Raw genomic sequence first — 16628 nt, 5'->3', positions numbered from 1 at the left:
ACTCTCATCCTTAATACATAATATAAAATACATTCATCGATTCAAGATTACAATCTTATGTTTTCTCAAAAACGATTACAATCGGACCTGTCGGAATGCAACGCTACTTTAAATAGTTTTTATAATTAATAATGTCCAACAAGAATCATTTTCACTTAGTTTTGAAATGTTGTAAAATACCATAAAAATTGAATTATAAAATAATTTTATAAATTCTGTTGTACCAAAAAAAAATTAAAAATATCGAGTTGCACTTCGGCAGGTTATACTGTAAATTTAAGGCATCGGAGAAGTTTATTTATTTATTTAGAAAGAGGATAATTTTAATAATTGTTTTTTTTTAGTATGTGTATTTTAAGTTTATACCCCTTTCTAAATAATTTATATTTTAGTCTGGAAAATTTTATAAGATTTACAATATTGTTTACGTGAAATAATTGAATTTAATTTAGACAAATAATTTAGTAATTTAGATGCGTAAACATTAATTTTCCATTTTAACTGATAACACACGTCGAACGAATTTTAAATGTTTAACATATAAATAAAATAAGAATAAGAGAATTTTTGTCTCATTGTGTTATCTACTATCTATCAGAAAAGAAAGATACATTTATTTGAGGTGTGTTATCTTGTCTCATTTACCAAATAGCAATCGAATTAGGTTCGTTGATAAAAAAAAAGGAAAGAAGAAGAAAAGGACTCCTTCACCAGTGGGTTTTGAGTGACTGATGACGATCCACTTCTGGTTTTTTTAAAATTTTGTTGAATTGGCCCTTGATTTTCTCATTCATCTGAATATAAATATTCGAAATTATGTCTGTCAAATTGGGAATAGAAGTTGCGTCATCAATTTTATTTAGACCTAAAATTTAGACAAAAATTGTTAATAATAGTTTCAGTGGAAAATAATGGTTAAAATTGGCAACCATTATTTTGTTATTACTTGTCAGGAATTTCTTAGTTGTTTTCATGTATTCGTATGTATGTCTTGGTCAACTGTGAATATTAACTGATTATATATATATATTTATAACTTTGGTCTGAAATTGGGCACAAAAAGTATCAAGATTCATCCACGGTTAAAAGTGATGTTTACATCACCACCGCGGATAATTCCTGCTACAAATTAAAATGCTTTATGAATTTTGTCTTATATTGTTAGGTTATGTTCAGAGTTTTCAGTGAGTCACGTTTCGTTATGTTGTATTCGTTAATTGTATTCGTCACGTTGAGAGGCAAGAATATTATTTATTATAAAATAAACAACATTCCTGTTATAAAAAAAATTAAAAAAAGATATATTGCAAATGAAAACATAGCTCTCCATTTTGTCTCAAAGAATACTCCAAATTTAATATATTTGATGAGATTAAATTTCATTTACATTGTGTTATTAAAATTACTTATTTTAGCGCGTTATTTTCATCATACAAGAGAAAGAAATGAGAAAAGTCATTCTTTTAATCACTCATCTTTATAGGGTATTTGTAATTACGGTACTTTTATGCGGGGATGATTATGATGTAACACCAAGTAACCTTTACCTGCCTTTCCGTAAGTGTCCCCTAATTTAAAAAAAAATGACCATTAGTTTGACCCATCCTTAATTCTCTCAAATGCAGGCGGCAAAATTGCTATAAATAATTGACTACTTTCTTTCATAACCTTTATAACAAAGGTGGAAAAGAAGTCATAAAAAATATTAATTATTAATTTAATTAATTAAAATTGATTTTAAATTTTGAGGAGAAAAGAATATAAAGGAGCAATAAGATTATTAATAAAAATTATATTTTAATCGAAATTTATACATTTCTTTTTCGCCACCGCGGAATATTCCTGTAAATTTGTTTCCAGAATAGAAAAGGAGATAAAATTTAAGCAATTTTAAATAATGATATTAAAAGAGTGGATGTGTATATATTATATGTTCTTTATATATTGTTGAATACTAAGATTTCGAGAAGAAAATTTCTGCCGTGTTGCAAAAATATGATCCTGAGCCCCAACTTGAAGCGCATTATCGTTACATCCTTTTAGTACTGAAAGAGTTCTCAAACAAGAAGGTGAGAAAAGAATAATAATAAAAATGGAAAGTGTAAATGTATTTGAATTTTCCGCTGCAATGACTGCATTGGAGTTAGTTCGAAATAATGTGACTGATAGTGATTCTTTGCTGTCATTTAAACAAGCAGAAATTCAACAGAAGCTGCAAACCAGAATCCGGAATGGCGAACGTGGGTAAGTTTACTTATGTTCTCTTTCTATTTGATGTTTGTAAAAAAAAAATTAAAGCATTAATTAAATTAGTTCTGAAAACCGAGGTATAATTTACTAACAAGTTCTGGTTTTATTATTTTGAATTCACATTTGTCCTTAATGAAGTTAAACATTTATATTCTCAAAACAACCATTTAGCAAAAAAAAAAATTTTTTTTTTTTTTTTCTTTTTTTTTTTTTGATTTCTTTTACTATAAGTATTTTATTAGTAATTGTAATTTAGTTATATTATCATAATTGTCCAAGATTGTTAATATTTCGTTAGGATTAATAATTAAAAAAATTTTTTTTTTTTATTATTATTATTAATTGTTAAACCATTTATAAACAAGATAATTATTTCTAAAAGCTTTACAAAAATTATTTTCTGATAACGATTAAGAACATGATTTAAAGGAAATCAATTTTATGGTTAATAGATCATTTCCATTATTACAATATGTATAAGACACAAACTGAAATTTTTTTTAGTGTTCATGTAACTGTCTCACACTGGAAAGAGGCACCTCCTAGGGCTGATTGGCATTATTGTTGGCCCTTGGACGAAGAGGCGTCCAAAGGGACTCCCTGTGCCCAAGAGGATTACACTTGGACACAAGAATATCGTTGGGTATGGGGACAACGTTATGAGACGAGGAATTATTGGTGTCCCTCGTCATTCATATTTCCATCAGTGATTGCCATTCCGCAATCAGAGCAAATGGAGAAAGTCATTGGTCCGTTGGGCGTAAATATCTCCCAATTGTAAGTAATACGTTTATTAAATATTTAGTAAATTCTTCCACAATTATTTAATAAATTAACTCAACCGACCCCTGGAAGACGCACACAAAAGGCAAAAGAAAAACACTCTATACACGTCCCCCAAAAATCGAGAGAAAAAAAAATCAATTTAATATTACATTTATTTTAATAAAATGTTAATCTATATATATTTGTACCTTACTTTCTGTTCTATTTCAGCGATTATTGTCATATTTATGCAATTCCACGGCGTCGGGGATACCGCCCTGTAAACCCGGCGATTGAATTGATTTTTATACAGGAGTATGAAAAAGATTGGGAAGAATTAACCTTATTGCGTCATCGCTGGGAAACAGTGAGTAACAAATATACTAACTACTTGAAAAATTAATATACGAGTTTTTCTTTCTTTAATGTTGCTTTCTCTCCCCTTTTTTTTTTTAGAGATGGGCTGTGGAATTGAACACCGTTTGGTTGGGGTGTTAAAATAAGGTTGGCTGGGACATGTATAATCAGGCAACGTGTTTTATAAGTATTAAATAAGCAATAAAAATTATTTTATATCAATGTCTTATTTTAACGAAACTTTAAACAACACAAAAAAAAATTGTGGAACTATATTAATGTATTTTATAAGAATTGACATTCAAGTATTCTAGTGTAACCTTCAGGTGAATTCTTGAAATAAATATAGTAGTCTCTTTTATTTTTGCAATTCTGCTGACGTGTTTAATTCATGATCCCACGTCTTTATGTTAGTACACACATTAGTATATAAATTGTAACTTTTCTCATTTAACTTATTTATTCATTTGTTTTAAAGAGGTCTTTCTAGATTTGAAATTATTTGTTAAGAATCCATCAAATCATTTAAAACTTTAAGAAAATTAAGGTTTAATACTATCTTAAAATGAAACAAATTGTTCGATAATAATTAACGTCATACCAATTTTGATTAGTTATGATTTAAGAGAGGGAATAAAATTCTAGATTTTAATATAAAAATAATTATGATGCAAGAGAAAAACAAAAACAACAACCAACAACCAATTACGACAACCTTTAATATTTAAATTTTTAATATCCAAACAAATATGTCAATAACGGCTAGGGTCATATTACTAGATTTTATTTTAACTAAAATCAATTATTTCTCATATATATATTTAAATAAGTACAATTAAAAGCTTCAAATTTTGTTTTGTTGATTATGATCTAAAATAAAAAAAAATGCAAGGTCAAGAGACAATTATTTGTTTAATAATATGCATATATTTTTAATACCATATTTATTAGATATTATTTATAACCATAACATTAAATCATTAATTATTTATTTATTTTACTTAAATAAATTTTATTTATAATTGTTTATTAATCTGTTTATTTGTTAATGTAATTATTTCATTACTAAATCTACATGTTAAACATATTAGAATTAATTAATTAGTTAATTATTGTGTTATCATTACTAATACATAGCATATTATTTATTGTATTAATAAATTTAATATTTTTATATTGTACATCTTATTGTTATTGTTGAAAATTTATTAATTGGGAAATTAATAAAATAAAAATGTTGAAAATTAATTGCAATTAATGCTAAAAATCATATCGTTTAACTATAATTTTAATAAAACTTATTTTTAACTAAATTCAATTATTTACATATAGGAATAAATTAAAATAATATTTTATAAATTCACTTTTGTTAAATTACTTATTTAGCTTTTTTTTTTTTTTTTTTTTTTATTCTAAATGATAATAATTATATTAATAATAATTTTTTTTATTATTGTTTATTATAATTTTATTTACACATATATTTTTTTTCTTTTTTATATACTAAAACTTCTATCCTAAGAATTCTACTATATATATATATTTTTATTTTTTTTATTTTTACTTAATTTATTAAATTTATAATTATAATTTAATTAGTGATTGTAGAAATAATATAAACTAGCCATCCACCTGGACTTAGATAGCTAGTGTTATTATCATGTCTATTATTTTTGAAAATCCTTAATTATATTTGTTGATCATATTATCTTTATTAAATAATTAAGTTTTACTTTCATTTATATTTATTTACTTATCGATTATTATTTATAATATAAAAAAAAACTTATTTACAGTTTAGCCGATATTACAATTTAATTGACTTAATTTTATTTCGAGGTTGATGTTTTGATTTATCATGATTCTTAAATCCTTTGAAAGAATCACAAATATTTTAATTTTTTTTTTGTAACTGTTTTTCTTTTCCATTAATAAAAGACATTTATTAACTGTTAGTGAAAAAAAAATAAAAATAAATTTTTAGTTGTATTGTATTGAAATATTAATTTTCAAGAGAGAGAAAAAAAAATTGAAATAAAAAAAAAGATAATTTAACAGATTGTTATTTACTATTAGTTGTATTTGAGTATTTCTTAAAATTATGCGGAAGATTCTAATTACAAGGACGTAATGATGTAACCCAGTATACTCGCGTTTAAAGAGTCATGGTCGTTCTTTGTAACTCGATACATGAAGAATGATGACAAATACTTTCTTGCATTTAATAGAGGAAATAAGAAAACAATTATAAAATTTAAATCACACCCTTTTTTTTTAGGAATCAAAGAAATTTTAAATTAAAATTGCAAAAATTTTAAATTTATAAAATTAGATATTTATGAATTCCAAATGATAGGTTTCTTTTCAACTGTTTTTTTTTTGATAGAATAAAATTGGAGTTGCGATATTTTTTTTTTTTTAATGTTAATAATCTATTGTTTATATTGCCACTAGAAAAATATTTTTTTTTTTTTTTTATGAATAATTAGATTATTCTTGGAGACAAATTGGAGAGCATTATAAACCAATTAATTCATAACTGATATTTTATTCATTTGCATACAAAAAAAATAAGATGAAATAAGGAAAAGCATATAGGGAAAAATATTTTCCTTTCTTTCCCGATTCTAATTCCATTTTTAAATTAGTGATTATTTTTCATCGCCACCGCGGAATATTCCTTGTAACTTGCATGGAATACGCATAAAAAAAATGGAAATGGAATCAAGAAAATACTTATTCTCTTATAATATGTGATTCTAAATTTTGATTCTGTGTTAAAACAGAAAAGTCCAAAAATAAAAAAAAAGAAATTCTCCCAAAAAAAAATTAGAGAAAAATTGTTAGTTGGAAAATGAAAGGTTGCAGGGAAAATTGTCTGAGAGATGGTAGAGTTTTAGAAAATTTTACCGCTTTTCCATCTAATGAAAAATTTCCTTCTGTTTATTTATAAGTACAAATATAGATTGATTTGATTAGAATTGTCATATTTGATTTTTCTCTTTGGTCTATTCTTTCTGCGAGTTTTCTTTTCTCTTTGTCTAAAATTATTCGACATTGTGATTTATCATAGTAACAAAAATTCTTCTCATTCTTTCACAACAAATAAAATATTTTTAGGATTATTTTGTAATAGATTTTCGGAGACTTGTCTTCCAGTAAGCGAATCACGGAGACTTGTCGTCACGGACTATCTATAACAAAAATCAAAAATTAAAAATTAAACGTCTAGTTTGAATTTTTAATTTATGAGAGAAAAAAAAAATATTTTTATTTGAGAGAGAATAATTAGAGAATGTATTTAAGAATAAAAATTAAACAACACCTTATTCTTTCCATAGAGTGATATATTATTTTAAAAATTATTTTGTGATAGAATTTCGGAGACTTGTCTTCCGGTGAGCGAATCACGGAGACTTGTCGTCACGGACTATCTATAACAAAAATTAAAAATTAAAAATTAAACGTTTAGTTTGAATTTTTAATTTTTGAGAAAAGAAAAAAAATATATTTTCACTTAAGAAAGGATAATTAGAGAATTTACTTAAAAATAGACCAAAACACTTATCCTCTCAACAAAAGGAATGTATTGCTTAGGATTATTTTAAGAGTAGAATTTCGGAGACTTGTCTTCCAGTGAGCGAATCACGGAGACTTGTCGTCACGGACTATCTACAATTAAGGTCCCAAAATTGAATTAAAATAATTTTTAATTCCATTTCAACATACCCATTGTTAGAAAGAAAGAGGTGATATAAAGAAATTTGAAAATTTAAAAATAAGAAAGAATTTATTAAGTGAAAATTTTGAAATGAAATAGAAATCCCTTTTATGAGAATTCCTCCCTTAAATTCTAAGGGGTAGCAACGTCAGGAAAAATCCCACCGCTGCCACCATCAGTTTGTTACGAACGAGAAAATATTTAAATAATTAATATAGTTGATTTAACTATAATGATTATTTTGGGCTTTTGAGATGGCCCTATTTTCCAGTTTGTTGGAGGAATTCAAACTGCCAGAGCGTGAGCTCTGTTTATCTTACTGGGATTCGTGTTTCCTAGTTGCCGAAAATTCAGAAATTAATTAAGGAGGGGGGGGGGTAAGGAGAATATAAGAAATTAATAGAAAGAAAATTAAGAATAATAGTTATGATTTATTATTGTAAATTAAGAAAGGATCCATCCGCCTCTCAAACAATAAAAGAAAGGAGGATGGGGTAAAACTAACCAGAACGATACAATTACTTACCCGTTCTGGAACCTTAAGTCTACCGCCAGAATTTTTGCCGACGGGCGAAGATTTCACAATACGCACTATTTATTGTCCTTGAAAAATTGTTATAAATTTTGCTTCGATGCTATACACAATCTTCTTTCTCTCTCGCACAATGTCAAGGGGAGCGTGGGGAGCGCGGGAAGTCTTCACTCAACGCGTTGAGTGTAGCCTCACGTCTATTCTTCGTGTATATATATATATATATATATATACATATATATATTGTATTTTATTATTTTAATTCTAATATAGTTAATAATTTTTCCTTTACATTTTATTTTAAATAAAATAGGCAACATATATATATATATATATACACGTATACACACACACTCATTTGCTTATGTAGTTGTTGTTTCTTGAATCATAAAAATAATAAAAATGATAGCCCTTCATTAATTGATTTACCTGAAAGTCATGAAAATAAAACAATTTAATTGCTGAAATAGTACTTTCAGACGGAAGAAAAGGCTTACGGTCTTTGAACCGAGTTCATTTTCTGCGCGATTTCAAAATGCTAAGCATGCATTTCATTAATTACTTTTAATTAATGATAAATAAAATATAAAATTTTGTAAAATTTTTGTTACGATAATGTGGCGTAACACAACGTTCCATATTTTAAACATCTTATTCTAAGATTGAATTAATGTTAGGGACAAGTTGGGAATATTATTTTCATTTTACGGCTTCCTTTAGTGCCGGTTGAAAGTCACGAACGTGGACATTAAATGCTGACAAAGCTCGGTTTATCGGGGTGTCGTATGTCTAACTTCAAGGCTCGCTGGCTGGTAGCAAGTCTTGAAGTTAAAGAATTAAAAGATATTATGCTATGTTGCCACATTTTAGTTTTAATGTGTAACAAAGTTATTCGAAATAAATTGAATTAAAAGTAAAAAATATTTGAGAAAACAGTTTGTGTGAGAAAAAGAATAAATTGATAAAGATTATTAACAAAGAAAAGAGAATTTTAAAAGAAGAAAAAAGTAATAAAAATATTGAACCTCGTTTTTTTGTGGTTTGAAGATTTAGTTTTTTCATTTTACGTATAATAAAGGATTTCAGAATTGATTACAAATTTAAAATTTGGTGACCCTAAAATTTTAAATATTAAAATCAATTTTGATTTTTCGATTTTTTCTAAAATAAAAAAGGAATTTATTTAAAGACCATTAAAAAGAAAAAGAATATAAGAGATAAAAAAAAGAGAAGTAAAAGTGAATACGTGAATATTACTACAGGTGTAACTAGAAGACTAGGAATAAGAGACTTTTCTGTCTAAAAAAAAGAGATATAAATTTTAATAAGTTATAATTGGTGAGTTAATTAATAATTATTCTGTAATTACTTTTACACATTTACACACACATACACTTATTAGTTAATTTCTTTAAATATCATTTTCTGTCTAAAACAGAGGTATATTCATAAGTTATAATTTTTTCTATTGACACAATTCTAAGTATTGGATTTTATTTTATTAAATGTAATGTCATAAAGGGTATTTTTTAAAGACCTAATTAATATAAATTAAAAGGGGTACACATTGTAATAATGATAAGACAACATCAATTGTAATAAAATTAATATTAATCTATTTAAACGTACTGAATAAACAGACTCTTGTGACATCATATTACACATATTACTCAGTGTCTTTATTGAAATTCTACCTTACTATTGCCACCTTTTCCTTTTTTCTTTCAACTAAAAAATACCGTCTAATCGGAGACGTTGAACTGATAACGTACTTAAAGGGGGGATCCTAAATTTTTAATAACAGTATTTATTTTGAAATAAATTTAACATCCATTTCTTACTATAAAATACTGAGCGTTTTATTGATTTAAGACTATTAAAAATTCTTTTTAATACAGTTAAGTCCGAATTCGATTAAATTATAAAATCTTTTAAATTAATAATAATTAAATCATAAACAATCGAATTCAAACATAACAGCGGCTGTTAAAATTTAAAATCAGTGAAATTTTACAGCTCTTGGCACAAAGAAATGATTTTTTTTATTTTTGAAAGTTGTAAGGTATGGTGGCGCATTTGGTGTATTTAACTAAAATATTATGTAGATGTTAAAATTATTTATTAAAACTACTAGAAATGATGAAAAATAACAAAAAGAGAAAAAACTGATGATTTTACATTATAGAAAAAAAAGTTTCACTTCAGTTATGGTTACAGTTTGGACATGGAAGTAGCTGGTGGCTGTTTTAACGCAACTAGAATAAGAGAAGACCGCAAATGTCACATATTCCAGAATTGTTGCGTTGGAGCACATGAGGCATTAGTACACAAAAAATGCAAAGACAATTGAAACTCGAGCAAAAAATGATCCGCCACTTTACGTTACAAAAGTTGCACCATCATACCTTACAAGCTATTGATGAAAATATGATGGTGTTACTTTCATACAGCGCGAATTGAGAAAAATGTAAAATACAAAAAACTGTTGTCCAAGGTCTAAACAATACGTTCTATACATTTACCAGACTCAATTTTCAAAAAATCTTCACTCTGGCACTGTTAACACACATATCCAATAAAACTTTTTTTCACTACTTTTTTATTCAAAATCACTTAAAGTACAAAGCACGCGTTTGATCATTAATACTACTGCTTATAAAATGTCATCACGATAAAAAACATCGACCATAGTGATAAGGCGCTTCAGATGTGTCGTTACATGCCAGATTTGACAAGTCCGCCACCATACCTTACACGCCACGATACCTTACATTCCCCTATATATTTTGTTGCAGCGCTGGAAATTAGATGTGGCTTCCGTTTGGGTTCCCCAATGAGAGTGGCTTTTTGTTTTTACTTATTCTTTTATTAATATCAGTGTGTTTTATATATTTTTTTATAGTTTTTAGAATAATAATTATTATCTTTAAAAATGATCGTAGTTTAATTTGTTATTATTTTAACAGTGGTTTTATTCTTTTCTATTTTGTTGTGTACGAATTACTACAAAAAAATGAAGCAAAAATTTTTCTATTTAATTATAGTTCTTTCACTGTTACTCTTATTATTTTCCTTTGTCCTTTGTTTTCGTTTTTATATTAAAAAAAGGAGTCAATTGCATTTTCATTTAGAAGTCGCTGTTTAAAATTTACTGGGAATTTACCTTTATATTACGTTTAAATTTCTTTAGTTATTTAATACGGTATATTTTTTTTATTTAAAAACTTAAATTTTAAAATTTTATTTGAGTTTTGTTTGTGTGCATTTATGACTAAAATTTAAAAAAAAATTATTTGTGTAAATACCAAAAAATTTATATTAAAAAGGGAAGAAAAATTCATTTATTCCCTATGCGCGAGATTCTCAATCTATATATACATATGTATATACACGAGGTACTGTATGCCTATGCTTGATGCATGGCTCTCCTTGTCTTTCCTTCTCTTCCTCATGTTCGCAGGCGCCCCGCATGCACCGCTACTATCACGAAGCCATGCGTTGCTCCATACGTCCGTCTGTTTCACCACTGCTCCGAGTGCCTACAAACTTCTTTCCCATGCATACTTTAGTCAATTTTATAATCTTTGTTTTTCTTTATATTGTATAATTACAAGCATTATATTATTCATTGTTTAAAGTATTTTAATTTGATTTACAAATAAAATGAATCATCAAAAGATATTCTAATTAAATTAATTTTTTTTTCAGTTGTTTTTGGTAAATTTATTTTTTATTAAAACTTCAATTTCTTATTGTAAAAGGAAATTTTTTTTGCATATGTATATATGTAACAGGGTATTAATATTAAAGGGAAAAAAATTTAAATGTAAGAAAGGGGAATTATTAAAGCTGTTATTATGGGTTTTTGTTGTATATGAGTAGTCTTTTGTTACTGTTGATAAAATGTAAAATAGTCTTTCATGAAATAATTTTTGTTAGAGTTTTTGTTTAGGGATTATTGCAGAAAATTTTATGTTGGGAAAAAAAGAAATTAAGGAAATGAATTAAAGAAAAAGAAAAAAAATTAATATCTATAATTGTCGTGAGGTGTCAGCATCTCACGGTGAGGTGTTAATTGTATCTTTTCTTTATGTTCTTCTTAGTCGTTGCATCTTCTTATCTTCCCCCCCTTGTCTTTGTGTGATATGGGTTAGCTTGTTAGTTTCTTTCGTGCGTCGTCTTCTTATAGTCTGTTATGTTGTTATAAGTGTATATTTAGTGTAGTTATTTTTGTTTTCATAATGTGGTTTTTTTTGTCTGAGGTGTATATGTGTGTGTTTTTCTTTCTTTTTCTTTTGGCTAAGTGTTTTTAAGCAAAAAGATGTTGGTTGTGCTTTGTTCCTGTTTCTGATGTTACTTTTTGGATTAGTTCCTGTTTCTTGCTTCAACGTGAGTAAAATAAATAAAGAAAAACAATTGTTTATATTTTGTGTTAAAATGGTTTGGTAGTCTAGGGTTAGTGGAAACAAAGAAAAACGTGGTAAAAAATTTTTGAAGTCGATAATAATTTGCTTTAAAAAAATAGTTTTTCTTGTGCGTCATGGTCGAATCGCTTTTTCATAGTAAGGTTTTTTTTGCATTGAACTGTCTTATTGATGCACTCATAAGTGTAAAGAAGATTATAAGTTCAGGTAAATAATGAGCGATAAAATTAATTTCTATAAATTACAGTATAAATTTCTATAATTTTTCGAAAATTCATTTTTTATTTTTTATTAATTTTGTCATAATTTACTGTTCAGTGCCGTACGACTTTCTATAAATTTCCATAATTACCACATTTTAAGTATTTAATAATGATTTAGGCTTTACATATTTTTATGTATTGTAGTGAAAATTTCTATAAATTACCAAAATAATAATTTTTGAATGAGATTACCTTTATATGCATTTGTAAAGCATGTGAAATTATTAATTTGATGCAAAATTTTTGAAATTTCTGGTCCTTTTTAATGAGATAATTTTTGTATAATTTTCGTTCACATGGATTTGTATAAGTTATTTTTTTTTAATTTGCTGTGTTTCGTGGCCGGCCTTGGTTTAGAGATCTTATTCCGTTCTGTTCGTCAGCATATTTCTTCATTTCTTGACTGACGAAAATTGTTATGATTCTAAAAGAAAATTTTTGTTGTTTTATTGTAAAATTTGAGTGTGTTTTTTTTATTTAATTAACTATTTGAATAGGGGAAAAAAATTCTGTCAAAAAAAAATTAATTTTGTTGGTTAAAAAGGAAAAGAAAGATGCGAGTTTTTAAAATTGATCAAATTGCAATGAATTGATACCAAACATTTTTTTATAATTTGATCTAAATCTCTGGTAATAGTTTGATCAAATTTGGTATTTATTTAATATTTTTGAGAAAACTGTTTATTTAATTAACGCAAATAATATATTTTATTTAAACATAAAATTTGTTTCAAAATTAAATATTAAATAGTATAATAAAATTAAAGCATACATTTACTGCAAACCTAGGCTAGGCAGATAAATTCTCGTCCGACATTTAACAAAATTTTGAAAAAATTGGACGAGATGAATAAATTTTTAATAGAAGAATAAGGGTCAGAATTCGTGAAATTTTCACAGAAAACAAAAAGTATTTTTTTTAAATCGAAATGTTGAAAAAACATTTCTATTTGGCCAAGAATGTGTCCACCAAATAACAGAAAAAAAAATTATTTTTTACAAAAGTTATTGCAAAATTAATTTTTTAGCAACTTTTTAAACAAAATTTTATTTCTCCTAAATGAATGAACCGATTTAAATGAACCAAGCGGGAATATCAAAGGGATAAAATATACTTTCGTTTAGAATTAGAAAATTTTTAAAAAGTTTATTTTTTAATAATTATTTAATAAAATTTTTATAAACAATTGATTTTTTTTAATGTTCTACGCCTTTTAAAAATTTGAAAAATATATTAACGTACACTTAAAACTATAAGAAATCAAAATCCGTTGAGAAAATTTTGGAGCGACAATTAGTTCAATATATTCCGAGATCTTTTCTAAAGTAGTAAAAATATAAAAATAATCAGTAGAATACTTTGAAAATATAAAGATTTGCCAGTAACATGAAATCGAACGGTTCGGTGGATTTACCCTTATATCTTATGTTTTGTATTTTAGGTGATACGGAGAAGGAAGATCGTTATCTGAAATATGTGAAAATTATTTTTGCCTGGGTGCTAATTAAAACATTAGTTATACTATGACATCATTTTTATTTATAGATCGTGGAGGCAACATTAGAAAAAAAGAGAGAAAAATAAAATGGGAAAATTTAGAGACAGCATTTGAGAATAGAATTAGAACTGGCACTGTTATTAATTTGAAACATAAAGATTTATTTAACTTTTTAAAGGATTCAAAGTCTCTAATAAAATCTCGTTTAAAAATGCATTCAAAGAAATTGTAGTTAAAAAGTAATCCCAAAGAGAATAAAATTATCATATAAGAGTAATTTATATGTATGGAGTGCAGACGTTGTTTGTTCTCTGTGCAATTTTGGGGAATGCGAAAATGTCCAGCATTTCTTGTTGCTTTGCCCAATCTACGAGCCGCTGCGGGTAATATATATGTCTTCCTATATCCGTAATGAATTGTCAGATGTTGAAAATGTAATTAATTTGTTGAGTGTTCTTAATCTGCAGAAGATGAATGATTTGTATTATTTTACCTCAAATGCACTGCTGTTGAAATCTTTTATTGTTAATGAATAAGGAGTGTAACCTTTCTGTAAATTAATTGTTTTATGATGTGTGTTCCATTCATATAATTATATATTTCATTTTATTTCTTTCCTCGTTAATACTGTATTTATTTCGTTCTACTTGTAAACAGTGTAACACTTTATTACAAATAAACTATACTATACTAGTAGTTTAAAAGTAAATTTTATATTAATTGGCAATTTTACAACTGTGGAGAGCGGTGAAAATATAGAAGAACGAAAATCTTTCAATACAAAAAATGAAATTATTTTCCCCTTCTCAGACTTAGATTTAATTTTAAATAAAATGAATAATTATATTCTTAAAAAAGTTGAGGAATTTAATGAAAAAAAGTCAGGTTGGTCATTAAAAGAGATATTAAACTTAATGGTAAACTTTAATAGACATGATCCAATTCAAGTGGGTTGTTCTAAAAATATTGAAATACCGAAATTTATAAGAGAAAAAAAGGCTGTTGTAAATATAAAAAATACTAATGAACATTGTTTTCTTTGGTCAATAATGGCAGCTTTGTATCCTGTTAAAGATAATGCAAATTTAATCAGTTCTTACCCTAATTTTAGAAATATCTTAAAGTATGAGGGAATAAGTTTTCCAATAAGGTTAAAAGATGTTCCTAAATTCGAAAAAATGAATAGTTTAAAAATAAATATTTATGGTTTAGAAAAGGTGGGTAAAAATAAAGAAGAGATTGTTCCTCTTTATTTAAGTGAAAATTTTTCCAAAAAAGATACCGTCCATTTATTAATGTTAAAAAAATTGGAAACTTTTTGTACAATGGATACATATGATAATAATGACATTAATAATCTCAGAAACAATAATAACTATCACTTTGCGTGGATTCGTAATTTGTCACGATTGATAAAATCACAAATTACAAAACATAATTGTCGAACTTGGTTATTTGATAGATGTTTAAATCATTTTAACTAGGAAAATTCATTTCTTAAACATAAATGTGATTGTTCTAATTTAAATAAATGTAAAGTTATTTTACCGACAAAAAATGACAGTATTTAAAAATTTAAAAATTTTAGATTCAAAGAAAAGGTTCCTTTTGTATTGTATGCCGATACTGAAAGTTTGTTAGAACCTGTTAATAATAAAAATAAATTAATTTCTGGGGCTTATAAGAAACATATCCCAACAATTAGTGTTGCATTTTATTTAAAACTAGCTGTCGTACCCGTCTTCGACGGGTTGTAGTTTCTGATAATGCACTTAACAGTGTATCTACCAACCTAGAAAACCGGAAAATAGCCGGGAATTTGATTTGACAGGGAAAAAATAATAATTAGTTACTATTGTCTATTTCATTAGGAAAATAATACCATTTGAAACAGTGACCGACTTTTTATTATCAAATTAGTTATTTTTAACTAATTCAAATGCAGAAAACAATATTTCTCAATTTGTAGTACTTCAATCAATATAATGTATTAAAATCAATCTAAAATTTCCTCCAGTTTTTTGAGTTATAGTACAGTCTAATTCGAACTAATTGTATAGCAAGTAGATCCAGTTTTTCTCGGTTACATTAAATTCCCTGATATTTTACGTCTTTTCTGGTTGGTAGACACCCTGTTAAATGTATTATTAAAAAACACCCGTCGAATAAACCAGGAAAAATTTGGACAAAGCCGGAAAATGTTTTAAACCAAAATAAACACCGTGTTTAACTTTTGTCTTTACATTGATCAAGATATCTCTAAAAGTTAAATCAGAGAGCCCACAAATACTATTGAATTAAGCTTCATAGCAATTGGTATCAAGATAATTTTTTCAATTTTTTGATATTCAAAACATTTTTATACTTACATCTTCGTTATAAGAAAGTATTTTTGAAAAATTATGCTAAAATGTGACTAAATAATATGTAATATTCAATTATATAAAGTTTAAAAGCTATCCATTGAAAAATGTAAAATTTAGAAATTTTCGATTTTTTAAAAATATTTTTATATTTCCATTTTAGTTACAAAGTATTATTTTTTGCAAAATTATGCTAAAATGTTAATAAATAACATGTAATACTCAACTATAGAAAGTTTAGAAGCAATCCATAAAAAAATATAAAATTCAGAAATTATTTGTGTTAAATAAATTCATTTATTAGAGTCAAGGATTTATTTAATTAATCCAATTAAGATTTATTTGATTTAACTAAATAAAATTATTTAAACGAAATAAATTTTTATTAGATCGAAATAAAAACTTTTAAATAAGATATTATATTACTATTAGGTATTAACGTAACTTACAATCA

At 25.9% G+C, this 16628-nt stretch overlaps 1 protein-coding gene across 1 annotated transcript; it reads left to right on the top strand.

Annotated features, from left to right (window-relative positions):
- Positions 1-381: 381 nt before the first annotated feature.
- Positions 382-4141, top strand: LOC122509774. Its single transcript, XM_043624013.1, has 4 exons — positions 382-2244; positions 2755-3027; positions 3247-3382; positions 3472-4141. The coding sequence occupies exons 1-4, from the start codon at positions 2093-2095 to the stop codon at positions 3511-3513; spliced, it is 603 nt and encodes a 200-aa protein (XP_043479948.1). The 5' UTR covers positions 382-2092; the 3' UTR covers positions 3514-4141.
- The last annotated feature ends 12487 nt before the right edge of the window (positions 4142-16628 follow it).

Source organism: Leptopilina heterotoma, unplaced genomic scaffold (assembly GCF_015476425.1).
Source record: "Leptopilina heterotoma isolate Lh14 unplaced genomic scaffold, ASM1547642v1 Lhet_628, whole genome shotgun sequence".
Classification (NCBI taxonomy): Eukaryota; Metazoa; Arthropoda; class Insecta; order Hymenoptera; family Figitidae; genus Leptopilina; species Leptopilina heterotoma.
Note: the sequence above shows the minus strand (reverse complement) of the source record. Positions and strands in the feature narration are given on the sequence as shown.

Bases quoted from the DNA above. Each gene is read 5' to 3' on its own strand.
- LOC122509774 (XM_043624013.1), top strand. From the start codon at position 2,093: ATGGAAAGTGTAAATGTATTTGAATTTTCCGCTGCAATGACTGCATTG. The intron at 3,028-3,246 runs GTAAGTAATACG...GTTCTATTTCAG, and splicing joins GGCGTAAATATCTCCCAATT to CGATTATTGTCATATTTATG. The intron at 3,383-3,471 runs GTGAGTAACAAA...TTTTTTTTTTAG, and splicing joins TGCGTCATCGCTGGGAAACA to AGATGGGCTGTGGAATTGAA.